Source organism: Microtus oregoni, unplaced genomic scaffold, assembly GCF_018167655.1.
Source record: "Microtus oregoni isolate MIOR12 unplaced genomic scaffold, Mior012 000044F_000, whole genome shotgun sequence".
Classification (NCBI taxonomy): Eukaryota; Metazoa; Chordata; class Mammalia; order Rodentia; family Cricetidae; genus Microtus; species Microtus oregoni.
In genome coordinates, this window is record NW_024543211.1 from 414748 (window position 1) to 442550 (window position 27803).

General features: G+C 39.4%; 1 protein-coding gene across 1 annotated transcript; it reads left to right on the plus strand.

The window, feature by feature from the left end:
- Positions 1-11311: 11311 nt before the first annotated feature.
- On the plus strand, positions 11312-14807 carry LOC121434561 (zinc finger protein 431-like). Its single transcript, XM_041633504.1, has 3 exons — positions 11312-11345; positions 11545-11605; positions 12827-14807. The coding sequence occupies exons 1-3, from the start codon at positions 11312-11314 to the stop codon at positions 14805-14807; spliced, it is 2076 nt and encodes a 691-aa protein (XP_041489438.1).
- The last annotated feature ends 12996 nt before the right edge of the window (positions 14808-27803 follow it).

Consider the following 27803-nt stretch of genomic DNA (forward strand, 5'->3'; position numbering starts at 1 on the left):
TTCCAAATCTATCAGGTAGAAAAGTAGCTGCTTGGGCTGGAGAGATGGCTCAGTGGTTAAGAGCATTGCCTGCTCTTCCAAAGGTCCTGAGTTCAATTCCCAGCAACCACATGGTCGCTCACAACCATCTGAAATGAGATTTGATGCCCTCTTCTGGCCTGCAGGCAGACACACAGAATATTGTATACATAATAAATAAATAAATAAATATTTAAAAAAAAAGAAAAGTAGCTGCTTTCCTTTTCTACTAATAATTCTGCTTCCTCAGTCAGAACCAGATATTAGGGGAAAAAAGTTGAGGATGGTCCCCAAACTCCTATATGGGAATTAGTGAAAATGGCCTTTAAAGTTTTTAATGCCTGAGAAGAATCAGCTGAGTCTTCCCGACAGACAAAGCTACAACATCTACAGGCCCAGGCCTTAGCAACTGCCCTATGGTCACAGGAAGGGGGATAAGGGAAAAATAGCTGCCTACCAATAAAAATTGAAGAATCCAGTAGATTGCTTCTCAGCCTTTTCCCAAAGATCAAGTGAAGAATCTCGTAGTTGTTGATGTCTTCTACAGGCAAGAATTTTTTTCTCATTTCTTCTGTCTTGGCTGTTGAAATGGCTATTATTGGTAGTCAAACGGACTTCCTCTGGAATTAACTAGTAGACAAAGAATTAATTATACCCGAGAGGGATTTTACTTAAATGTTTTTAAATGGGAAAATCCTCCATTAATCTGCATAGTCTGAGATAATAGGATACACCTTTAGCTGCTTGGTGGCCATGCACACCGTTAACACTGTGACTCAAGAGCCAGAGGCACTGGGATTTTCTGAGTTTGAGACCTGTCTGGCCTACCGAATGATTTCCACACCTGCACAGAAAAATCCTGTCTTGAAATCACCAAAACAAGAAAATCTGAATCGAACAAGACTATGATCTAGCTTTAACCTTCTCACCTTCTGGTAGCAGCAGTTACATAGAAAGTATATTGAAGTAGAAAAGTCTCTTTTTTATCACCTTGCTCTGGCGACCAAACTCATTCCTTTACTAGTACTAGAGACTACTTCTTTGAAATTTTGGTGAATACTTAAAACCAGCTGAGGCATCAAGCCTCGTGGGCTGAAAAACCACTGTGTTCTTCACTTCATCTTTGGGAAAAGGCTGAGAAGCAATCTACTGAATTCTTTAATTGTCATTAATAAGTAGCTATTTTTAGACAACCTGAAACACAGCTTGTGAGACATTCTAATAAGCCCACTTTTTACGTACATGGTGAGATTCATTCTACCTCTCCTGTTCATGTGGAGAATCTTGAATGCTGCAGTTGAATATTTTATTCACCTGACCATGGAGGAAGATGTGCTGGCAGACAATAGTGCTCATGAAGACATTCTCTACATATTCACATTTCCATGAACACTACCCTTTTTATTATTATTCATTTTCCTGGAGTTTGCTTCAAATTTCAGTAATAAAACCATCATCCAGCCTTCTGATGGGGAAAAGACCTATCATCTTGTTTGAGATCTGGTTCCTGCTTTTCACTTTTCTGTTGTGTGAAATATCTGTGAAAACCATGTAAAAAGTACCTTCAGTTCATCTGACCTCAGCATGAAGCCACAGCATAAACATCTACTTTTATGACCTTAAAACTCTTTTTAGTTGTTAATATTCTGGGCATTCTTTCTCCTGTGGGACAGGAAATCCCTGCACCCACCTAGCACAGTGCACTGTACAAGCTAGCTAGCCACAGTGTGTCCTGGAGGAAAAAGGGAAAGTTCCTGTGGAGTTCAAGAAGATGGCAGTGTCTACTTTTGGAGCCAGGGAAAGTAATATTGAAATGCATACCTTGGTTAGTCTAGAAAAGATGTTTGACTGGGGTGGAAGAAATGACCAGAAACCTCTGTGCTGTGTCTTTAAAGCACACTACAGCTCTGTGGGAGGTGTTCTTGTCACTCAGACCTCACTAGCCAATCAGGCCCTTTGGGTGACCTGCCAGTCAGGAGTAGTGCCTGGTTTTTCAGGACGTCCCATTCAGAACGGACTTTGCAGAGGACCTGGCGCCAGTGGCTTCTGTACTGCGGTGAATTTGCTGTTGCAGGGAGATGATGAACTGAGAGCTTTGGCAATCTGGAAAACCACAACATGGTGAGCAGGGGAAATGCTGTCTCCTGAAGGGGAGGAGCAGAGGGTGAGGGGCGGGAGACAGCATGCTGCGCTCTCCCGGGATCCGTGTGGGAACCTGCCGCCAGATTCGCTGTGTTGTGAAGTCCCATGCGGTCCTGTTAATTTCTAAATCTAGGGACAGAACTCTGAATAACTTGCGCTTTGGGCTTAATCGGCTTAGAGAATTGGGAGCAGGGCGCTGTGTGTAAAAACATCTTTCTTGTCAATTTCAGTATGCCAAACTCGGAGAAGCCTAATTTCTCCAGTATTTTCTCAATATGGACCACTTTGCCTTTAACCTTTACATACAATCTCCATTTGTATTTAACTATGTGGACGGTGTCAAGGCCTGTTGCCTGGGCAAGGAGCCTCCGCTATTGGTGCCGGCGCGCTGACGCTCAAACTTCTAGCGTCAACTCCCGAGCCCAGGGCGCATTACTCTTCCCTCAGTGCACTGAGCCTCCTCCGCACCCCACTCCACAGGGGAGCTCACTAACGGGAGAGCCGTCTTAGCTGTATTAAAACCAAACAAAGGCTTTGGCTCCCTTAGTCGCTGCTCAGGAATAAACCCAGCTGATGGCTCATCCCTCCTCTTGGGCTGTGTAATCCTGCCCACCTCTGCTCACAGCTCCCTGCTACAGCAGGTAGAGACTGGGGCCAGAGCATGCCCGAGAGGGGAATGCTTGCCCCTGAAGTCCCTGTGCTGACTGGAGTCCACCAGCACGGTGCAGGAGGACTCGGGGGAGGAGGGCTTCCTTAAACAGTCCGGGGTGTTCCCTCCCCCTATAGCAGCCAATGCCAAGGTCTTCCCAGCTTTTACAAGCAGGACTGTCTTCAAGGGCCTTCCTCTTCCACTTCTGCCCACTGCCTATGTGAAAAAGCTAACATTTCTCAGTGCCACCTAGCCAGGCCTGGTGCTCCCCAATCCTTGGGCTTAGTGTGAGGGCTCAAGAGGAGCCTCCCATGGTGAAGGATGTGGCCTTCCCAAGGAACTAAGTTGAGGCTTCCAGATGGCCCACCAATCCTGACCTGAAAAGTTCCCTAGAATGGATTCCTCATGGGGCCTCTGGTGGTTTACTAGCTTTCCTCCCAGCCCACCAGTCAAGTCAGCCATTGATCATTTCCTCCCCAGTCTCTCTTTAGGGGTCTTTGAGAATGTGCCAGTTTGGCACAACTGTGATTCCCTTCATCCACTTCTGTTCCAAGCGGGGCTTCTGGAATCCCATTCAGAGAAAAGCTGCTAGCTTGCTGTGAGTACTGAGGTGGGGTGTGGGAAGCTTGTGCTATACAGCTAGGAGCTCACTGTGGATGGAGCTGAGGCTGGAGCCAGGTCCTGGGAGGATCCCCAATGGGGTTCCCGGAGTGGGGGAGGGTCTCCTTTCCAAAGAGAAAGCTTGTTCTCCCTGGAAACTAAGGTGCTAGGGACTGAATGGCAGCCTCCCCTCTGCAGGTGCCATGTGAAGCCTTGTGCCAAAGATCTGTGGCCCTTACCCAGGGGAGGTAGCCCGTGCTAGTGCCAGGGTCATGGAACTAAGTCCTCCTGTAGAGGCACACATGCCAGCGGGGGTCCAAGCTGGTGCTAATTCCTCCCCACAGGACCCAGTAAGCCTGGGAACCTGCAGTAGGCTGTTTTACTGGGGTCAGAAAGCAAATGTCCCGTAAAGAGCCTGGACCTCTTCATTTTGACAGCAGGGCTAGAGATTTATTTTGCATCGTTAAGTGACTTGTTGGGCACAAAAACCTTACATAAGAGTAGAAATATATGTACAGTATGTTTTTATCAAAAATAACCTTGAATTTGCATAAATATACAAAAATATGTTAAACAAGATTAGAAATATATACAGTATAACAAAAATATTCTCAAACATGTATTAATATACTAAAACCTATCATAATGTAAAATATTTAATAAAAATAGTTGGTTTTGATTTAAAGCCAATTTAGTAATCCATCATTTATCCTATAATTTCTATACCTTCCCTTTTTCTTCTCAGAACAAGATAACTGAATATAATCTTCTTTGTTTATATTTTTTACCGTAACCCGTAGTAACCTGTTACCACCGCCACCTCAATGATGACATAAATCATGACCTAATGGATGACCAAACTGCTTACCCCAACACTTGGGAATATGGGAACCATGCTTTTGAAATTATTTTTTGTTGTCTGTGGGCAATGGTATCTATCTATAAGGGTCCCTGAAATAAACCTAAGATAATTTCAATTCATGGGAGAATTGCCTGTATTATCTCTTGTCCAGTCTTTGTGTAATGGGAAAGTGGAGGAATTATCTCAAGTTCTGGCTAGTGTAGTGCATGAGGACCATCTTAGATAGTAATCTTGGAAATTTCCTGAATAATTCATAGCCCAAAGTTGACCTTTGGGGGGGGAGCAGACAGTTTAGTGGCATTACCACACTCTAGGAGGAATCAATGGTGTGGGGCCCCAAGATTTTAATGGTCACTGTTAAGAATGATCGTGGTTTACTATAGAAAACCTTTTAAGTGCTGTATGTAGTAAAGCTCAAAGAGGTTAAAAGAGCATAGTTTATTATTTACATACAGAATTCAAAAACTTAATTGTTAGTTACTTGCTAGTAGAGATTTAGACCCAAAATCATGAATAGGAATTAAGAAGAACCCCTTTTTTAAAAATTAGTTTTTAGGTGTTGTGCAAATTGATCTTATTTATAAACCCTGTAGTCAGAGAGTAGGGATGAAAGCTGAAAGATCAGAGAAGCACAGCATCCAGCCCCTAGTTCTTAGCTCTATAAAATTCCCAGTCCAATGTGGGAGCCCATGTGTGACTCAGATTCCATCTGGAATCATTTCAGACTTAAAAAAGCCTTTGAGTTCAAGCATGCCTGCTGTGCTTCTTCCAGTAACCTTGAGGGCTGTGAGTAACATCTGCGTTTCTCAACAGAAAAAGCATTTTGCCCAGCTGAAAGAGCTCATTTTTTTTCTTTTAAGATTGTGCTAGTGTAGGCCATCCAGAGGCACTTTTTGTTAGTGATTAGAAGCTACTTAGCTGAATCAGATAATGCACAGGTTTGAGCTGCCTCCAAGCACAGTGCAGGGAGGTGGGGAGCTGACTGTACTGCTTTTGATCTGCCTTTTGACTGTGTTTAGTGTATATGCTGGCTGAGAAATAAACTCGGGCTGTTTCCTACTGACCTTTCATCCTCTCAATTTAACCTATGAGTCTGTCTTCATTTCTCTTAATCTAATTTATCCTCAGCCTCAGCCTCCCCTCCATGGGAACCCCCATATACATGGAACAACAAGTTAAATAAAGACTAGGCAGAATCCATATCAAGCCTGAATATAAAAACCCCGTATGAGGAAAGGGGTCTCAAGAACTATCAAATGAGTTAAAGTACACCCCACATATACACACCCAGTATTACAGGTCCCACAAAACACCAAAGTATGTACTGATAATGTATATGCAAAGCTTTTAGCACAGGCCCCTATAAGATCACGAGTCTCTTTGAGCACTAATAACTCCAGCTTAGTTGATTCTGTGGGCTGTGTTAACCTAGTGTCCTCAACCAAGGTGGGAGGTGGTTGCTATGGTACTTCCTCCCCATTGCCAGCAGGGTCTCCTTAGCTCCTCTTATTGTTTGAATGCCCATGTCTGCTCCTGGTGCTTTCAGTTCCTGGAATAGGCCAGTCTGATAACAATTGGCTGAGGCACCATTCTATGAGAATAGGAGAATATCATGAAAAATCATTTCTTGGACTTTTTTCCTATCTTGTTTGGCTCTATCATAGACCTGTAGTGTAGTGAGCTCAGGTCTTGGACATCCAATTAGTATGGGCATTGTCTCCCTCTAATGGAATGGGCCTGAAGTTTCACGAGTTATTTGTTGTTTACTCCTACAAGTTCTAAGAACAAGTAACTCAATATATCTTGCAAGCAGGACGAGTTGTAGATTGAAGATACTGTTGCTGGGTTGGTGTCCCAGTCCCAACATAGAAAACTTTGCCTGCTTAGAGAAGGCTCCACAGGCTTCTTATTCCCCTTTCCTACAAGTCCTTGCTAGGGGCATTTTCACACAATCTAATGAGTATTTACTGTACTAGGTACCATACCAACTTCCAAATGTTCTCCAATTCCTGTAGACTTTCTTCATTCTCACTACATCCAACTCTCCTGATCCTGCTTTCTCCTATACCCATCCCCACCTACCCCCATCAATCCAGAAGAAGACCTATTCTAGTTTCCCTTTTGAGGGAGATCCATGTATCCCCGCTTGAGCCTTTGTTGTTAACTAACCTCTCTGTGTCTGTGGGTTGTAGCATGATTACCCTTTACAACTAATATTAATGTATAAGGGAGTTCACACCACTGTCATTTGTGTCTGGCTTACCTCACTTAGAATGATTTTTTTTATATTTTTTTGTATATTTTTTGTATATTTTCAGAAGTAATTTGTAATCCCCAATGAGACAAAGTTTGCTCTACTTCTTCAAACATTTTCTCTAATGTATGTACATATGAATCAGCTAATAAAATTCTGTATAATGTTGAAAACCTACCTAACTTGAATATAATTTCAATTGCAATAACATGTACTAACATGCAGTACTTCATATTCTAGCTGATAATAATAACTTTCAAGGACTAGATATTTTCATTACATGTTTAAGTGAGTTGTGTTAGGTAAATATCTTGAGTAAGAATATAAAATTATAGACATTATGTTTTAACAAAAAATAATGTCAAATTAGTATCAAAAGGAAGCATCCATATCTATATCAATGTAAAATACATAAATCAGTAGTTACTTTTTAAAATTAATTTTAATGATCCACCCTTTTATCTTATCAGAATACATATATATGCCCCTTTATTCTTTTTAGATCATGAAGGCGTAAGTCACAAACAATGCCACACCAGTTTGGAATTATGATTAATAGGGTGGTATTTATTTAAAGGGGAAAAAACTTACAGATCACTGTCCCAGGCAACAGCCCTCTATGCAACCAGGAAGGGAGTCTAGTCACGAGTGGAGTAGGAAGTGAAGAGAGAGACGAGAGGGAAGTGGCCGCTTTTTTAAAGGGAGAGAGACCACGCCCCAATGGGCAGGTATCTCAGCAGCTATAGGCTGGAGGAGCGGGAGGACCTCCCGCAACAAGAGCAGAATCAATAATCTACACTTTTATCCTCATTTCATTGGGTGCCTTTTGTAGGTGGATGTATATTTATGAATCTATAGAGTTGGCTTTGGAGTTTGACACTGGCTCTGTCCCTCTATAAATCCAAGCATGTTGTTAAAATAAAAATCAGAGATTCTGTCTCCTGTTAAGAGCCATAATATGGGACAGAAAGAAAAAAAGAATTTAGAAAAAAATTTTACTTTTCTTCATATCTAATTTTTGTCTCTATTGTACATGTCATTGAATATATATGTCTGCATATGTCTATATAAATAAAGTTTAAGTTTTCCGCAATGAACAATGAATTTTCCTGCAGTAATTTTTGAAGTTTCCAGGAACAGCAACTCAACCTGTTTGATATTACATCTTGATGATGATAGCACTACTACTAGACCTGTTTTGCCTAGCAGCTCATCAAGATGGCTCCAACTTGTTTAGCTGAAGTGGTGCACTTTTTTACAACGTTCTGGGCAGACCTCCCAATAGGAAGTCAGAATAACCCTACCAAGTACTCAGAGACTATTTGCAATTATACCAGATAGTAAACTTGGAACCTAACCATCATTTTACTTTCATAGGCTCCCATAGAAAGAATATCACCCCCATGACTGCTGGAAGTAATTCTAAAAGATGACATCCCCTCTCCCAACAAAGGTTGTCCTCAGGGTTAGGGACATCATTGAAGGGTTGATAATAATTGGTATAGGGTTGTGGGTTGGAAGGGAAATTTTATAGGCTCAATAATCTCTTTGAAAAAAAAAGGGAAAATTGGATGGCATAATAGAATAGTGGGAGCTTACTCACACTAATAATAGTGAGTAATAGAGTGAATGCTTGTGAGTTATAATTTACAGGCAATTACATTGGTATAGATTGTTGTACATTGATACAATGTTCAATTATATTGAATATTGAATGCATCCATGTTTCTACCTCTGCTTCAAACATTTTTATATATTGAAATATATTTATCATTTTGCAATGTACATTTCTACCTCTGATAAAGATACTTATACATTGTTTACATTTTGAATTCATTGTCTTCATTTGTTGCACAGTTGTTTATTGTATAATATTCTCATATGAAGTCTTAGTCTTTAAATTATATAGGTATTGAGAATTATAGATCAATAGTCATCTATGTTTGTCATACTTATAGTTAGACTAGTCAGGTTTTTTAGATAAGTAGAGATTATATTCTGCATAGATAAATAATCTTCAACCACTTCAAAGAGCTGTAGAATATGACATTTAAATAACTTAGGGTACTGTTGAAGTGAGACACAATTGCTCCTGGTAGCACGGATCTATTCCCCAGAGAATGTTGAGCACCAGTCATTTTACTTGGAGCTTGTTTTCTTCTTGGCAAAACTGGCCTTTAGGCAAAGACATGTTCATATCTCAACTACTGACAAAATACATGATATCCAAAAATGGATAAGCAGGACTGTTAAATCTTGCCAAGACAGGATAAGATGATTCTTAAAAATTTCCTACCTCCTTAAGTGGTCAGTCAGTTATTCTAGGTCTTTGCCAAAGTTGGTTGCTTCAACATTGCAAATGAGACTTTGGATGATTGCCCAGGGAGCCAGTTGTCTCTGTAATTTGTTGCACATTTTGAAAGTTGCTAGATTGCACTTCTTGCTTACTCAAGTAATATTATTTCCCTTCTTGGATCTTTGATGGGGTTAAAGACTAGATAGTTGAAGTTACTTTCCTCTCATGACTTGGCCAAGTTATTATACAAGACATAAACTAGTTAGGATAGGATAATTAATGAATATATTGTTCTTATTTATTGTATATAATTGTGTATTGGGCTTAGAACTCTCTTATTTAAACAAAAGGAGAATGTGCTGTAGGAAGTTTTACATCCAGTGGTTTCCTGACCACTGGGGCGTGGCCTCTTATACTATATATGCCAGTATAGAGCATGAGTCCAGCCTCTTTTCTGGCTGCATGATTCAGTTTCTGAACTCAGTTCAAGCATAGGATTCTGATTTGTGAGTCTATCCCTAATAAATAAACATCTATTTCTCATTTCTGAGCTAGTATTGCATTTCTTCTAAGAGTCCTTTAAGGATCATTAAATGTGAAGCTTTGATGTGATGAAATGATTTCTTTCAGTTGTTGACCATGGACCAGTAGTGACTGGGTTCAGAATGTCCTTGATTGAATGAACAACCCCCCAGAAAACATCATGTGTTTGAAGAACTTTCTCTCTTTATTGGTTTTATTTCAATTTTCTGTGGATCTTTAGTAGGAGAAGCCTTTCTAGATGAAATTCCTCATTGTATGCTATGAGTTTCAATACCCTAAAGTAATTTCCTGACATTTATATACTGTGTTGTGCTTGACATTAATCAGCCAACTTCCTACTTATACTGAAATGCTATTACCATCATTATAGGTTCGATCTCTAAATCACATAAGAAAGAGCAGAAACAGTTGTTATTCAGTGCACAAGAGTTTGGTAACCTGCTGTTTTAATTGTTTTTTTTTTTTTTTTTTTTTTTTTTTTTTTGCTTATCTAAGTAATTGTGTGGCTCTAAATTCCTGAAACTAAAGGGAGGCATCATTCCTGGCTCTATTTGTTTCTATGTTATTGGATGATGGCCTTGGAATGCAGGTATTTTTTATGTCAAGTATATGCTGCTGTGCTGAGCTTCATGCTTATCTTGAATTTTAAAATTTGACAGAGGGGGCTGGAGAGATGGCTCAGAGGTTAAGAGCATTGGCTGCTCTTCCAGAGGTCCTGAGTTCAATTCCCAGCAACCACATGGTGGCTCACAACCATCTGTACTGAGATCTGGCACCCTCCTCTGGCGTGCGGGCATACATGGAGGCAGAATGTTGTATACATAATAAATAAATAAATCTTTAAAAAAAATTTGACAGAGGGTATCTCTCTGATTCCCAGGATGCCATCCCATGGATTGATAGCATTAATACTGCCTGAGTATTTTTAGTTATTAAATTACAGTTGTATGAACATCTTCTTGCTTGTTATGCTTGCTTTGATTTTTTAAATCAATATGACTGTTTTATATGCCTGCATGGATATGTACCATGAGAGTGATCAAAGGATATCAGAAATCCTGACCCTGGAAAAATGGATAGTTGTAATCCCCATGTAAGGACAGGCAAATTTGTCCATCTCCATTCAAGATCAGCAAGAGTGCTGAATTAATCTGCCCTCTCTCCAGGTCTGTGTTGATAATTTACGACCAACATTTATATTTCTACTGTTTTCATCTGTCCACTTGTAACTGTTTTATACAGGAAGTTGTTTTTCTTCAAAATGTTATTGGTATTGCAGTTTATATTAGGATACTTCAGGGTCTGGAAGAAGACTACAGAACTGGAGAGAAAACAACTCTTTGTAGAAACTTCAATAAAAGCCTGTTAGTTTTTCTATCCCATTGTTTGTAACATTGAGGCTTGCAATGGAGACAGAGTCTGTACTGCCACCTCTCCTGGACCTGATTGCATAGACTTGACTGGCATTCAACTCAGAGACAAATATACCCACCTCTGTTTTCTGAGTGTTGTGGTTAAAGGCACAATACACCAATTCACACATTTGTGTATCTTTTTTTCTTTCTATAATGAGTAATTTTTCATACAATTTTCTCATGCATATAATTTACTGTTGATCTTTTTTCTTGTCTCACCCTGTTAATAGATATTGTTCTTATAAGGTGAAATCCCATTCAAAGTGTATAGAAATGACAGAATTGACTCTCCTTTTCAATTTACTTCTAAAGTAACTGACTATATCACAGAATAAGAATGGGGAGCACCAGAATCATACAACTGTACTTTCAAAGAAGTATGCATTTCCAATGATGTCACTGTCATGCTTACATTGTATACATGTGTGGTATATTTTTGAAGGCAGTGACCTATGATGATCTACATATCAACTTCACTCAGGAAGAGTGGGATTTGCTGAGTCCTTCCCAGAAAAATCTCTACAAAGATGTGATGCTGGAGACCTACAGGAACCTCACTACTATAGGTAAAAATGAATTTCCTTCATGTTTCAAAATATGGAGACAACCTTTCCTTGCCTTATAATGTTGTTCTGTAATTTGATTTAGAAAGAAGAAAATGAGATGAATAATACAATCATAGTTGTTAGGTGCACTTAAGATAATGAGCTAATTGTTGTACAATATTAAGTAATATAACATACATATTCTGGTACTGTATTTCAGGGTACATTTTGGAGGACTGTAACACTGAAGAACATAGTCAATGTTCTAGAAGACCTGAAAGGTAATTTTCCTGTGCAAGTTTATAACAATGTGCCTCGGATGAGTTTGTAATATGTCCTGGAACAATTAATCAGAAGCAACAGTGTAAATAAGCACACCTTTAAATGCATTGATGGTTATTAAATTCTCACAAATCCATATTCCTCAATTTCTCATATGTGAATTGCATTTGCAAGGCATTCATTTAAGAAAAAGTCAAGGAAGCAATGACTCAACAGATATCACCATTTGAATCATAGCAACGTGAGAGCTATGTAGTCGATCTGTCAGTCCATTTCTTTCTTGCTACTCATGACAAAAACTGTATACACATTTCAGTGATGAGTGTAGCTGCAAACTTTCTCCTAAATCAATAGCTCATGGTAAGACTTGGATTACTCATATACTTTTTGTGACTTGCTAAGTTTAGTGAAAGTGGCAATTAGAGTCAAGGGTCAAGGGGCAGTTGTTGTGGAGAAACCTTAATATCTATACCACAAGTCTATGAGGAACAGCAAGTGAAACCATGAGGATTCAATGTGGAAATCTTTTATTTACTATTCTTCCTTTACTATGTATATCATATGTTCCCCTTGATACAAGCATATGAGAATATGGATATGGAAAGATATAGCATACATCTCATTAAGAACAAATAGAAGATAAACTGTAGTTCCCATAGAGAGTATACTTGTTCAATTAAGTCCAAGTATACAGTAATTGGTTTTCTACCATGATTGTTAATACATAAACAACTTCACATTACAAAAAAGCCCAAAGAGTTCTAAGTCTGCCAATACTTCTTGGTGTCTTAGTTCACTTAGCCAATGTATAATGATTCATAGTAAAATTTATGAATGCAGTAAAGTTTGTAAGGCACTCAGTGTATGGAGTTTTTTTTAAAAATGTGAAAAATATCATAGAAAAAATATAGGGATAGGTATAGATGAAATGGTAAACCATGACGCAAAGGAATTTATCATCACAAATATTTTTCCTAATAAAAGAAGAAAACATGATTTTAAATGAAGTTATAAGACATTAATATTTGATTCATTTTTACAATTGGAACAAATTATGAAATTAATTCATACAGATCTGAGGTTCAACAGTGTATTGAATGTGGTAAAGCTTTTACGTGTGTAAATTATCCTTGCAGGATTGAAAGAAATCAAATTGGAGAGAAATTTTCAGTATGTTCTCACTGTGCTAAAGCCTTGTCTTCTGACACTCACCTTCTAAGGAATGAAAAAACACATACCAGAGAAAAATGCTGTGAAATTAAGCAATATGGTAAAGCCTTTGATTATCACAGTCATCATCAAATGCATGAAAGAACACACACTGGAGAGAAACTCTATGAATATAGTCAAGATGATAAAGACTTTGTTCTTTATGAAACTCATCAAAGTCATAAAAGAACACATAATGAAGAAAAATCATATGAACTTAATCTGCTTGGTAAGGCCTTTGCTGATCACAGTCATCTTCAAAAGAATAAAAGAGCACATACTGGAGAGAAACCCTATGAATGTAATCAGTGTGGTAAGGCCTTTGCTCAACAAGGTCATCTTCAAAGGCACAAAAGAACACATACTGGAGAGAAACCCTATGAATGTAATCAGTGTGGTAAGGCCTTTGCTCAACAAGGTCATCTTCAAAGGCACAAAAGAACACATACTGGAGAGAAACCCTATGAATGTAATCAGTGTGGTAAGGCCTTTGCTCAACGTGGTACTCTTCAAAGGCATAAACGAACACATAATGGAGAGAAGCCCTATGAATGTAATCAGTGTGGTAAGGCCTTTGCAGATCAGAGTAATCTTCAAAAGCATAAAAGAACACATACTGGAGAGAAACCCTATGAATGTAATCAGTGTGGTAAGGCCTTTCCTCAACGCGGTACTCTTCAAATGCATAAAAGAACACATACTGGAGAGAAACCCTATGAATGTAATCAGTGTGGTAAGGCCTTTGCACATCTTTGTCACCTTCAATACCATAAAAGAACACATACTGGAGAGAAACCCTGTGAATGTCATCAGTGTGGTAAGGCCTTTGCTCGACCTAGTACTCTTCAAATGCATAAAAGAACACATACTGGAGAGAAACCCTATGAATGTAATCAGTGTGGTAAGGCCTTTGCTCAACGCGGTACTCTTCAAAAGCATAAAAGAACACATACTGGAGAGAAACCCTATGAATGTAATCAGTGTGGTAAGGCCTTTGCAGATCAGAGTAATCTTCAAAAGCATAAAAGAACACATACTGGAGAGAAACCCTATGAATGTAATCAGTGTGGTAAGGCCTTTCCTCAACGCGGTACTCTTCAAATGCATAAAAGAACACATACTGGAGAGAAACCCTATGAATGTAATCAGTGTGGTAAGGCCTTTGCACATCTTTGTCACCTTCAATACCATAAAAGAACACATACTGGAGAGAAACCCTATGAATGTAATCAGTGTGGTAAGGCCTTTGCAGATCAGAGTAATCTTCAAAAGCATAAAAGAACACATACTGGAGAGAAACCCTATGAATGTAATCAGTGTGGTAAGGCCTTTCCTCAACGCGGTACTCTTCAAATGCATAAAAGAACACATACTGGAGAGAAACCCTATGAATGTAATCAGTGTGGTAAGGCCTTTGCACATCTTTGTCACCTTCAATACCATAAAAGAACACATACTGGAGAGAAACCCTATGAATGTAATCAGTGTGGTAAGGCCTTTGCACATCTTAGTCACCTTCAATACCATAAAAGAACACATACTGGAGAGAAACCCTATGAATGTAATCAGTGTGGTAAGGCCTTTGCACGTCATAGTCACCTTCAATACCATAAAAGAACACATACTGGAGAGAAACCCTATGAATGTAATCAGTGTGATAAGGCCTTTGCTCAACGTGGTACTCTTCCAATGCATAAAAGAACACATACTGGAGAGAAACCCTATGAATGTAATCAGTGTGATAAGGCCTTTGCTCAACGTGGTACTCTTCAAATGCATAAAAGAACACATACTGGAGAGAAACCCTATGAATGTAATCAGTGTGGTAAGGCCTTTGCTGAACACAGTCATCTTCAAAGGCACAAAAGAACACATACTGGAGAGAAACCCTATGAATGTAATCAGTGTGATAAGGCCTTTGCTCAATACAGTCATCTTCAAAGGCATAAAAGAACACATACTGGAGAGAAAACCTTTGAATGTAATCAATGAGCTAAGGTCTTTGCTCACAACTGTGCTCTTCAAAATCATAAAAGAACACATACTGGCAATAAACCCTATGAATGCCATCAATGTGGTAAGGACTTTGCATGTCACAATCATCTTCAATAGCATAAAAGAACACATACTGGAGAGATACATGTGAATGGAATCTGTCCTGAATCCTTTTTCCCAATCATCTCCAAATATGTAAAATAAGACATCCTATAGAGAAACTCTGAGTTTAATATGTGTGTTCTTTAAAAACATGAGAAAAATCATACTGTAGTGATACTCTATGAAAATCAGTGTCAGAATGTTTTGTGCTTCATATAGGAGTAAGACTTTTTGTGTGTAATCAATCTGATTAAGTTTGTGGTGCATATTACCATAATCTTTGGACCTGAGGAAAAAACTGAGTGCTTATTGTAAACTATTCTTTAAACAAAAACAGTTATTGTATAGAAAAGAATTTTATAGTGTCAACAATTTGTTCAAGCATCATGATACCTCTTATTATTTTAGTTTGAAGTAGCAAACTAATGGACAAACATTTTATGAAGCATTATTGGTTGGAGAAAGGGTATTTAAAGAAACATACATTTGTCCTGAAACCAGAGCCAAAAGAAAGTACCTTTTCTCTGAATCTAGAAGTAGTTAAAGAAACAACATCTCTCTGAAAAGAGCCAACATTAAAAGGGGCCAGTAAAGACACACAATTTGTCTCTCAAATCAGATCCATAAAAACAAACTCTATCCTTGTCCACTGAGCACAAAAGCAATGAATCCCTTGGCATAAAATCAAGCTCATCCCTGAGCTTTTTCAGGATCAGGGATTGAAATCCAGCAAATTCCCACCATCAAAATCTCCTTTGCTCTCGGTTATTAAGAAGTCCTATTTGAGTCTTATGCTCATTCAGTATGCAGCTACCCCTTTCCACACTTTGCAGAGGTATTCATACTCATGTTTTCTTCCTTCTCAAATAAATCTGATTCAAGATTTATGTGAATACCTCTTTTACTGGAATGTTTCAGAAACTCCTGGAGTTGAGCCAAGATACAATTGATGCCTCTGTTTGGGAACTTAGTTCAGAAAATGACAGAGGAATTGGTCATATATTATGAAATATTTCCGTGGGAGTGGAGGAGATCAGCACCAGATATTTCTACTGGGAAACTTTCTTTTTTTGGTTTTTTTTTTTTTTTTTTTTCTTCTGTTTTTTGAGACTGCGTTTCTCTGTCGCTTTGGGGCCTGTCCTGGAAATGCCTCTGCCTCCCAAGTGCTGGGATTAAAAATGTGCACCACCACTGCCCGGCCTGGAAAGCTTTCTTAGAAGAATTAATTTCTTTTACTTCAAGTCTAAGTTTGCTTTTTCTTTACATGAACCAATTCATTGTGTAAGTAAGCTGTACGATGACTCTCAGCTCCTCTTTTACAGAAATGAATGAATGTTTACAGGAGAAAAGTTTTCATGAGTGAAAAACTGTCTTAAAACTTGTGTTCATTGTAGATATGTGATGTATGTGTGTGTCTCTTGTGTGTATTTTTTTTTCTTTTTTTAAATTTATTTATTTATTAAAGATTTCTGTGTCTTCCCCGCCACCGCCTCCCATTTCCCTCCCCCTCCCCCAACCAAGTCCCTCTCCCTGCTCAGCCCGAAGAGCAATCAGGTTTCCCTGCCCTGTAAAAAGTCCAAGGAACCCCCACCTCCATCCAGTTCTAATAAGATGAGCATCCAAACTGCCTAGGCTCCTACAAATCCAGTACGTGCAGTAGGATCAGAAACCCATTGCCATTGTTCTTGAGTTCTCAGTAGTCCTCATTGTTCGCTATGTTCAGTGAGTCCAGTTTTATCCCAGGCTTTTTCAGACCCAGGCCAGCTGGCCTTCGTGAGTTCCCAATAGAACATCCCCTTTGTCTCAGTGTGTGGGTGCACCCCTCGCGGTCCTGAGTTCCTTGCTCGTACTCTCTCTCCTTCTGCTCCTGATTTGGACCTTGAGATTTCTGTCCCGTGCTCCAATGTGTGTCTCTGTCTCTGTCTCCTTTCATCGCCTGATGAAGGTTAATATTCAGGAGGATGCCTATGTGTTTTTCTTTGGGTTCTCCTTATTTAGCTTCTCTAGGATCACTAACTATAGGCTCAATGTCCTTTGTTTATGGCTAGAAACCAAATATGAGTGAGTACATTCCATGCTCCTCTTTTTGGGTCTGGCTTACCTCACTCAGGATAGTGTTTTCTATTTCCGTTTATTTGCATGCAAAATTCAAGAAGTCCTTGTTTTTTTACTGCTGAGTAGTACTCTAATATGTATATATTCCATACTTTCTTCATCCATTCTTCTATTGAAGGGTATCTAGGTTGTTTCCAGGTTCTGGCTATTACAAACAATGCTGCTATGAACATAGTAGATCATATATTTTTGTTGTATGATAAGGCCTCTCTTGGGTATATTCCCAAGAGTGGTATTGCTGGATCCAGGGGTAGGTTGATCCCGAATTTCCTGAGAAACCACCACACTGCTTTCCAAAGTGGTTGAACAAGTTTGCATTTCCACCAGCAATGGATGAGTGTACCCCTTTCTCCACAGCCTCTCCAGCAAAGGCTATCCTTGGTGTTTTTTATTTTAGCCATTCTGACAGGTGTAAGATGGTATCTTAAAGTTGTCTTGATTTGCATTTCCCTGATCACTAAGGAAATTGAGCATGACCTTAAGTGTCTTTTGGCCATTTGGACTTCTGTTGAGAATTCTCTGTTCAGCTCCGTGCCCCATTTTATAATTGGATTGATTAGCCTTTTACGGTCTAGTTTCTTGAGATCTTTATATATTTTGGAGATCAGACCTTTGTCAGTTGCGGGGTTGGTGAAGATCTTCTCCCAGTCAGTGGGTTGCCTTTGTTTCTTAGCGACAATATCCTTTGCTTTACAGAAGCTTCTCAGTCTCAGGAGGTCCCATTTATTCAATGAAGTCCTTAATGTCTGTGCTACTGGGGTTATACGTAGGAAGTGGTCTCCTGTGCCCATGTGTTGTAGAGTACTTCCCACTTTCTCTTCTATCAAGTTCAGTGTGTTCGGACTGATGTTGAGGTCTTTAATCCATTTGGACTTGAGTTTTGTGCATGGTGATAGATATGGATCTATTTTCATTCTTCTATAAGTTGACATCCAGTTTTGCCAGCACAATTTGTTGAAGATGCTCTCTTTTTTCCATTGTATACTTTTAGCTCCTTTATCGAAAATCAGGTGTTCATAGGTTTGTGGGTTAATGTCAGGGTCTTCTATTCGATTCCATTGGTCGACTTCTCTGTTTTTATTCCAATACCAAGCTGTTTTCAATACTGCAGCTCTGTAGTAGAGTTTGAAGTCAGGGATGGTAATGCCTCCAGACGATCCTTTGTTGTATAAGATTGTTTTGGCTATCCTGGGTTTTTTGTTTTTCCATATAAAGTTGATTATTGTCTTCTCCAGATCTGAGAAGAATTTTGATGGGATTTTGATGGGGATTGCATTGAATCTATAGATTGCTTTTTGTAAAATTGCCATTTTTACTACGTTGATCCTCCCAATCCAAGAGCAAGGGAGGTCCTTCCATTTTCTGGTGTCCTCTTCAATTTCTTTCTTCAAAGACTTAAGGTTCTTGTCAAATAGATCTTTCACATCCTTGGTCAGAGTTACCCCAAGATATTTTATGCTATTTGTGGCTATCGTGAAAGGTGATGCTTCTCTAACTTCCCTCTCTGTTTCCTTATCCTTAGTGTATAGGAAGACCACTGATTTTTTGGAGTTGATCTTGTATCCTGCCACAATCCTAAAGGTGTTTATCAGCTGTAGGAGTTCTTTGGTAGAGTTTTTGGGGTCGCTTATGTGTACTATCATATCATCTGCAAATAACGAGAGCTTAACTTCTTCTTTTCTGATACGAATCCCCTTGATCCCCTTATGTTGTCTTATTGCTATTGCTAGAATTTCAAGCACTATATTGAAGAGGTATGGAGAGAGTGGACATCCTTGTTGTGTTCCTGATTTTAGTGGGATGGCTTTGAGTTTTTCTCCGTTTAACTTAATGTTAGCTGTCGGCTTGCTGTATATAGCTTTTATTATGTTTAGGTATGACCCTTGTATCCCTAATTTCTCCAAGACTTTTATCATAAAGGGGTGTTGAATTTTGTCAAATGCTTTTTCAGCTTCTAATGAAATGATCATATGGTTTTTTTCTTTCAGTTTATTTATATGATGGATTACATTAATAGATTTTCATATGTTGAACCAGCCCTGCATCTTGTGTGTATTTGAATGTGCATTCTGTATCCACTTAAAGATAATACCTTGGATATTATTGCAGAAGAAATTACAGGAAGCTGTCAAACATCTAACAATAGTTCTCACCTAGGCATGACTCTAGTGCCTCATATATTTTTAGTCTATTTATATCTTTCTGAAGTCTGGAAATAGGAACACACTCATAGAAAAAAGAAAGTTCAATTCATGACAACAATTGGATACTTTCTTTAGACATCACAGTTTTCTTTAGCTTTAAGTAAAAATTTTTATCATAACCTTGATACTCGCCCGTGTGTGTTCTCTGATGCTGGTTAAGGTGGGAGCTGCGGCTGAAGCCCTTGCCGCATTCTTAACACTTGTAGGCTCGGTGTCCCATGTGCGTTTATTGGTGTCGATTGAGGTCTGAAATCTGACTAAAGGCCTCCCCACACTGAGAACACATGTGATAGCGGATGCCTGTGTGAACTTCTTTGTGACCTGCTGGAGAGGGTAGCTGACCCACTCCTCTGCGATCAGCTCTCCCCACTGTCTTTCGGACCTGTCCCCACTTTCAAAGACTTCTTCGCTTTCCGGGTTCTTCTCAGCATCCCCAATAGGCTCTTCGGACATGGTCACAAACTCCACATCTTCACTAAGCTCCTCTTTCAAATTTGTTTTGTTCTCGCTCCAGATCTCAAAGTCCAGTGAGACAACATTTCCGTGATTCTCCTGCATCACGTCCCTGTAAAGGTCTCTTTGTGCATGATCCAGAGGTCTCCATTCTTCCCGAGTGAGGTACATGGCCATATCTTCAAACGTCACAGGGGCCTGAAATCACACAATGCTTCCTCACTACTTAGCATCTAGGAGTTTAGTCCCAGCCTTTCTTCTTGAAATTAGAGACATGGTTAGAAATGTCGAGAAGGCATTGGCATTAAGTCTGATCTGGGACCCAGCCATGAGCAGGGTGGCTGCCATCTCAGGCTCAAACGTTCGTCTCCTGGGAGAGAGAGCAGGAAAAGTAGCTAGTAGACAACGCTGAAGGAGAGGAAAAGCAGGGAGCGAGGCGGCTAGAGGCCCTGCCCACTCCCTAGGGCTGGAGTTCTGGTGGCCGCCGGGTATGCAGGAACAGCCCAGGACCGGTCACTCTCCTCCTTCTCTGATCCCTGAGCGAGACCAGCTCTCCGCATCTCGGTTAATACCAAGTACATGCAAGGCTAGAGTAAGGGAGGACAGCCCCTGGCTAGGTGCCCCCTGAACTGGGGGTCAGGCGGATGCTATTAGACAGAGACTTTCAACCCAGCCCTACAGAACGCCTCTGCTCTTCCAGAATGCCATTTTTAAACAGTCATTTCTTTCCTACATATCAGTTCAAAGTAACTACATCGAGGCTTTTAATAATTGAAAATACTTGACCAATATATCAGGCTTATTGCTAACTACCTGTGACATTTTTAAGTTAACACATATTCTCCACATAGTAGAACATTTATTAGCATGACACAATCTAGACATGCTCCCTCTGTCTCAGGCCTATCTGCTGGCCAGTCATTGTTTTATTAAAGCAAGTTGAGTGACAAATCTTCAGAGGATACAACAGAATAATCACTCCACCACAGATGTTCCTTGTACATGGGATTTGCTTTGCAAAATATTCAAAACCTGTCACAAAGTTGATATCTTTTTTACATCAGACCTACTTAATAGCTGAGAATGTGTGTGTTACAAATATAAACCAGCATAAATAACCATAGAAAGACACAATCAAAGCTAGCAATGAATTGTATGTACTATTGTATGAATTTGTATGTGCTATTGTACAACTGTGTGTGTATGTTTGGGCATTCTGTGTGTATATACTTGTGGAAAAATAAGTATGTGATTATATATATGTGTGTGTATATATTTGGAAGACAGAAGTGAATCTCTGGTTTCAGGCCTTTGATTTGACCAAACTTTTATTTATTTTTTTTTAAAGATTTATATATTAATTATGTATACAGCGTTCTGCCTGCATGTACACCTGCAGGCCAGAAGGGGGCACCAGGTATCATTACAGATGGTTGTGAGCCACCATGTGGTTGCTGGGAATTGAACTCAGGACCTCTGGAAGAACAGTCAGTGCTCTTAACCTCTGAGCCATCTCTCCAGCCCCCAAACTTTTATTTTCTATTTCTTTTCAGATAGGGTCTCTGATTGCTTTGTAACTTTCCAAGTAGACTAGGCTAGCTGACCAACAAGCCCCAGGTTCTCATTTGTCTCCATGACCTTTCCCATTACTAGTGTTAAAAGTCCTTGTGACTTTTTTCGTTTTCTCTTCAGCATGGATTCTTGGGCTCAAACTGAGTTCCTTCTTCTTACAAGAAAATCTCACCTGTCTTCTTAGGCCCTCTCAACTACAGATATTCTGTCAGCATTGTTTAGTTTTGGTTTAGTTTGTCAGATAGTTCCATGTAGCCGTGAGATTGGACTCCAAGTGCTTTATCTCCCTACCTATCTATGTACCTATCAATCTGTCTTCACTGATAAAATAAATAATAAGAAGCATTAAATACCTTATGTTTATTCAAAGAAGCATTTTCATTTATCTTTTATAGATGTAATAAAGTAGTATAATCAACAATCAACAGTTTATCTGACACCATAACTTAATGTTCTTTTCTTGTAAATTTTTTTGATCTTTATTGAGCTCTACATTTTTTTGCTGCTCCCCTCCTGCCTCTTCCCTTCCCTTCAGTATTCCCACAAGGTCCCATCCTCCCAATTTATTCAGGAGATCTTGTCTTTTTCTAATTCCCATGTATATTAGAACTTTGTATGTCTCTTTAGTGTCCTCATGTTGTCTAAGTTCTCTGGTGCTGTGATTTGTAGGCTGGGTTTCTTTGCTTTATGATTAAAACCCACTTAATGAGTGAGTACATGTGATAATTGTCTTCTGTGTCTGGGTTACCTCCCTCAAAATGATGTTTTCTAGCTCCATCCATTTTCCTGAAAAATTCAAGATGTAATCGAGATTGGGATTCTAGTCTTGCCCGTAAGAGTCCTTTCCCACTGAGTCATCTCATTGGTGCTCAAATTCAATTAGAAGAAATATTGTTATTTATCAAAACAATGATGTTCCCTTTTAAGTCTTTCATTATGTTTTTTGACTCAGTAAGTCCTTTAAAAACATTTCAGCTCAACTTAAAGATGCATGGCTCTAATTATGGAACATGGAGTCTCTGTGGGTCTAATCTCAGTGAGTTTGAGGCCAGCCTGTTCCACATAATGCATACCTGGCATCAATGGCCACATGGACATATCCTATCTCAAAAAGATCACAAAGGACAGCCTATCCCAAGTTAAAGATGTTTTCCTAATAAAATCTAGCTGGAATCAAATGGATTTCAACCAACCTTTAAATGTTCCCTCACATAGAGAGAGCTCTCTTAACAATGAAAATAAAAAATAATATACAAATTCCATTCACATTCCATCCATTGAATCTTTGACAACCATCTAGAGTGGATTTTATCCTTCAAGTGATGAGAGACAGAAGGAGCAGTGTGACTCCTCTCCCTTAAGAATTATGACACATGTGGGACCTGGAGAGTTGTCTCAGGAGTACTGCTCCTCTTGGGTACCCAGGTTTGACTCATAGCACCATATCTTATTGGATAGAACTCCCTGTAATTGGAGGTCCTGAAGATCAGGTGCATTCTCTGGCCTCTTAGGGTACAAAATGGGCAAATACTGAAAAGACAGATCTGTATTTGATTCTATATTTTAACTAGGTTTTCTTCATGTGTCTGTTACCTTAAAAAGGAATGAAATTCAATTTAGATGTAGGAGTTTGAACAGTGAGTGTAGCAAGTGTATCTCAGGTACTAGTGATGACCAGAAAACAGTGTCTACTCTCCTCTGACCGGAGGTACAGACAGTTGTGAGCTGTCTTGTGGGTGCTGGGTATCAAAGATTCTCTGGATGAGTCACCAATGTTCTAAGTGCTGAGCCTTCTTTTCAGCCTCATGAACATGTCATTAATAATAGTAAGGTATAAAAGGCTGATCTAAGTTCATCTTAACTCATCTTGGCCCAGAAGAAATAAAGGACTGATAGTATTGGAAACTAACTTAGTCTTTGTTCTTAAAGAATTCCTGAGCCCAAATGTTCCTCAACTGAGGGAAAAGTACAAAACAAATAATCAGGAAACAAGCTGAAAATGTAAGTCTTTAAAAGATAGTTGGCTATTTAACCAAAGCAATTGGCCATAATTGGAACATAAAAACTCACTATTCAGGTGTACCCTTGCTTAAGTTCATTCTACAAGGTTGTGGATCATTCTTGGCTAGCCAGAAAGAGCAATCATGTTATCATTTATTGGTGGCACCTACTAATGACAGCAAACACATCACTTTTGTATTCACAATTTAAAATTTTCTCTTATCCTGACTTTTGTTTATAGACCATAATCATCATGCATTTAAATAACTCAAAATTCTGAACTATCCAGAAATTGGACACAGAACTAAAAATGGGGAAAATACCATTCCGCAGTAGAAGTCAGCAATCATATCTTTTTTAAATTTTTTTTTTAAATTTATTTATTTATTAAAGATTTCCTTCTCTTCCCCGGCAATCATATCTTTGAACACAGAACTTTATGGTAAATTTCTATACGATATAGTGCACAGTAGCAAAGATCAGTGTACTGACTAAGAAAGGACATTTCTGTGAAGGTGTTGAAGGTAATTCCCAGTAATGCTGTCTAGAATCTATTCAAGATGCAGTCATGTCGAATAAAAGACCAAAGGTGGGCTTCAGCCACAAACACATGACCTTAACACCTGAGCATGTCTGTCCTGGAGAACCAAGTCAGGGCTCCACACATTCTTTGATTTTTTTTTTTATTTGCAGAAATACAGGGGTGTGGCCAGCAGGTTCTTAACCTAGGTTCTCAGATCAGCAAGGGAAAGACGACACTGTATGAGTAAACTTGATGTCTCTTAAAAGAACTGCCTATTTTCTGGAAATGCTGATTGAGAATGCCATCTGTAAAAGGAGGCAAGCCTCTGATCACTGATCTCTAGCAAAGCCCACCAAAGAAAAGGCAGTTACCGAGAAGCTGCATTTGACTATGTAGTTTTGTGTTTAGATTCCTTTTCCAAGGTATTTCCGATTTTATCTGATAATTTTAGCCACACATTGGAATGACATTTTTTTTTTTTTTGGTTTTTTGAGACAGGGTTTCTCTGTGGTTTTGGAGCCTGTCCTGGAACTAGCTCTTGTAGACCAGGCTGGTCTCGAACTCACAGAGATCCGCCTGCCTTGGAACGCCATTTTTAAACCGTCATTTCTTTCCTACATACCACTTCAAAGTAACTACATCGAGGCTTTTAATAATTGAAAATACTTGACCAATATATCAGGCTTATTACTAACTACCTGTGACATTTTTAAGTTAACACATATTCTCCACATAGTAGAACATTTATTAACATGACACAATCTAGACATGCTCCCTCTGTCTCATGCCTATCTGCTGGACAGTCATTGTTTTATTAAAGCAAGTTGAGTGACAAATCTTCAGAGTATACAACAGAATAATCACTCCACCACAGATGTTCCTTGTACGTGGGATTTGCTTTGCAAAATATTCAAAACCTGTCACGAAGCTGATATCTTTTTTACATCAGACCTACTTAATAGCTGAGAATGTGTGTGTTACAAATATAAACCAGCATAAATAACCATAGAAAGACACAATCAAAGCTAGCAATGAATTGTATGGACTATTGTATGAATTTGTATGTGCTATTGTATATCTGTGTGTGTATGTTTGGGCATTCTGTGTATATATACTTGTGGAAATATAAGTACATGATTGTATATATGTGTGTGTATATATTTGGAAGACAGAAGTGAATCTCTGGTTTCAGGCCTTTGATTTGATCAAACTTTTATTTTCTATTTCTTTTCAGATAGGGTCTCTGATTGCTTTGTAACTTTCCAAGTAGACTAGGCTAGCTGACCAACAAGCCCCAGGTACTCATTTGTCTCCATGTCCCTTTCCCATTACTAGTGTTAAAAGTCCTTGTGACTTTTTCGTTTTCTCTTCAGCATGGATTCTTGGGCTCAAACTGAGTTCCTTCTTCTTACAAGAAAATCTCACCTGTCTTCTCTGCCCTCTCAACTACAGATATTCTGTCAGCATTGTTTAGTTTTGGTTTAGTTTGTCAGATAGTTCCATGTAGCGTGAGATTGGACTCCAAGTGCTTTATCTCCCTACCTATCTATGTACCTGTCAATCTGTCTTTCTAATTTTTTTGAGATAGTATCTCAAAGTGGAGCGCTCAAATACTCCTACTCTAGCTAATCAATAAATCCCAATCTTCTTGTCTGCTTCTTCCCCTGACCTGGAATTACAGGCATAGGCATCCAGAACCTGACATTTTATGGGGGTGCTGGGAACCCAAAATCAGGTATCTAATTCTTGCACTCAGGACTTTAACATCCCCCCCATGCCCCACTGCCATCTCCTTGAAAGCAGGTTTTGAAAACAGTGTGAACAGATGGATAGATGTTAGATAAACAGATGACACAGAATGGCTAGCAATTGTGAAGTCTAGCTTTAGTGCTTAGGAGTTCATTGCCATGGTTAGAGTTTGAAAATGAAATGAGCCCATAGTTCATATGATTATTGACTTGTTTTTCCCAGATGGTGGTACCATTTGGGGTTAGTGTGATCTTTAGAGTATAGTTGGAGGAAGTAGGTCACTGGAGATGTGCCGTGCAAGTTATACATTTTGCTGGCCTTTCATGTATTCCTTCTCTCTGCTGTCTAGTCCCCATGTCATAAAGAAACTTCTCGGTAACCTTTCCAGTCATTGTGAATTTCTGCCTAATGGCACAGGACTAAACAACTGTGAACAGTTATTCCCAGAAGAACGCCACACCTACACTGGGCCTTCTGCAAGAATAATCAATTGATTAGAACTTTTGTGATTCTGGAGAGGTTTGGATGATGTAGGTTTAGAGCATAATTATAGTTTATCTTAGATTATCTTTAGTCCCTTTAATAGTTATTTGTCTTAGTGTTCTATTTTCTGTACTAAGGGATTTTAAAGGACCTCTCTGGTGGTCTCTGTATGGGGGTCATGATATGGGCACAACAAGAGGCACTGGGATTTTCTGAGTTTGAGACCAGTCTGGCCTACTTAATGATTTCCAAACATACACAGAAAAAATCCTGTCTTGACATCACAAAAACAAGAAAATGTGAATCAAACAAGACTATGATCTAGCTTTAACCTTCTCACCTTCTGGTAGCAGCAGTTACATAGAAAGTATATTGAAGTAGAAAAGTCTCTTTGTTGTCACCTTGCTCTGCCTACCAAGCTCATTTCTTTACTAGTACTAGAGACTACTTCTTTGAATTTTGGTGAATACTTAAAACCAGCTGAGACATCAAGCCTCATGGGCTGAAAAACCACTGGATTCTTCACTTGATCTTTGGGAAAAGGCTGAGAAGCAATCTACTGAATTCTTTAATTGTCATTTATAAGTAGCTATTTTTAGACCACCTGAAACAGAGCTTGTGAGACATTCTAATAAGCCCACTTTTTACATACATGGTGAAATTCATTCCCCCTGTCCTGTTCATGTGGAGAATCCTGAATACTGCAGTTGTATATTTTATTCACCTCCCATGGAGGAAGATGTGCTGGCTAACAATAGTGCTCATGAAGTCATTCCTTCTAGCTCCATTATTCTCTGTGTATTCACATTTCCATGAACACTACCCTTCTTATTATTATTCATTTTCCTGGAGTTTGCTTCAAATTTCAGTAATAAAACCATCATCCAGCCTTCTGATGGGGAAAAGACCTATCATCTTGTTTGAGATCTGGTTCCTGCTTTTCTCGTTTCTGTTGTGTGAAATATCTGTGAAAACCATGTAAAAAGTACCTTCAGTTCATCTGACCTCAGCATGAAGCCACAGCATAAACATCTACTTTTATGACCTTAAAACTCTCTTTAGTTGTTAATATTCTGGGCATTCTTTCCCCTGTGGGACAGGAAATCCCTGCAGCCACCTAGCACAGTGCACTGTACAAGCTAGCTAGCCACAGTGTGTCCTGGAGGAAAAAGGGAAAGTTCCTATGGAGTGCAAGATTATGACAGTGTCTACTTTTGGAGCCAGGGAAAGTAATATTGAAATGCATACCTTAGTTAGTCTAGAAAAGATGTTTGACTGGGGTGGAAGAAATGACCAGAAACCTCTGTGCTGTGTCTTTAAGCACACTACAGCTCTGTGGGAGGTGTTCTTGTCACTCAGACCTCACTAGCCAATCAGGCCCTTTGGGTGACCTGCCAGTCAGGAGTAGTGCCGGGTTTTTCAGGGCGTCCGCTTTCAGAATGGACTTCGCAGAGGACCTGGCGCCAGTGGCTTCTGTGCTGCAGTGAATCTGCTGTTGCAGGGAGATGATGAACAGAGCTTTGGCGAGCTGAGGAACCACAACATGGTGAGCCAGGGAATGCTGTCTCCTGATGGGGAGGAGCAGAGGGTGAGGGGCGGGAGACAGCATGGTGCGTCCTCCCGGGATCTGTGTGGGAACCTGCCGCCAGATTCCCTGTACTATGGAGTCCCATGCGGTCCTGTTAATTCCTAAATCTAGGGACAGAACTCTGAATAACTTGTGCTTTGGGCTTAATCGGCTTAGAGAATTGGGAGCAGGGCGGTGTGTGTACAAACATCTTTCTTGTCAAT

What these genes read in the sequence shown, in the direction of transcription:
- LOC121434561 (XM_041633504.1), top strand. Translation starts at nt 11,312, where the DNA reads ATGCTGGAGACCTACAGGAACCTCACTACTATAG. An exon ending in CAGGAACCTCACTACTATAG is followed by an intron (nt 11,346 to 11,544) that starts GTAAAAATGAAT and finishes ACTGTATTTCAG; the next exon opens with GGTACATTTTGGAGGACTGT. An exon ending in TGTTCTAGAAGACCTGAAAG is followed by an intron (nt 11,606 to 12,826) that starts GTAATTTTCCTG and finishes TCACCTTCTAAG; the next exon opens with GAATGAAAAAACACATACCA.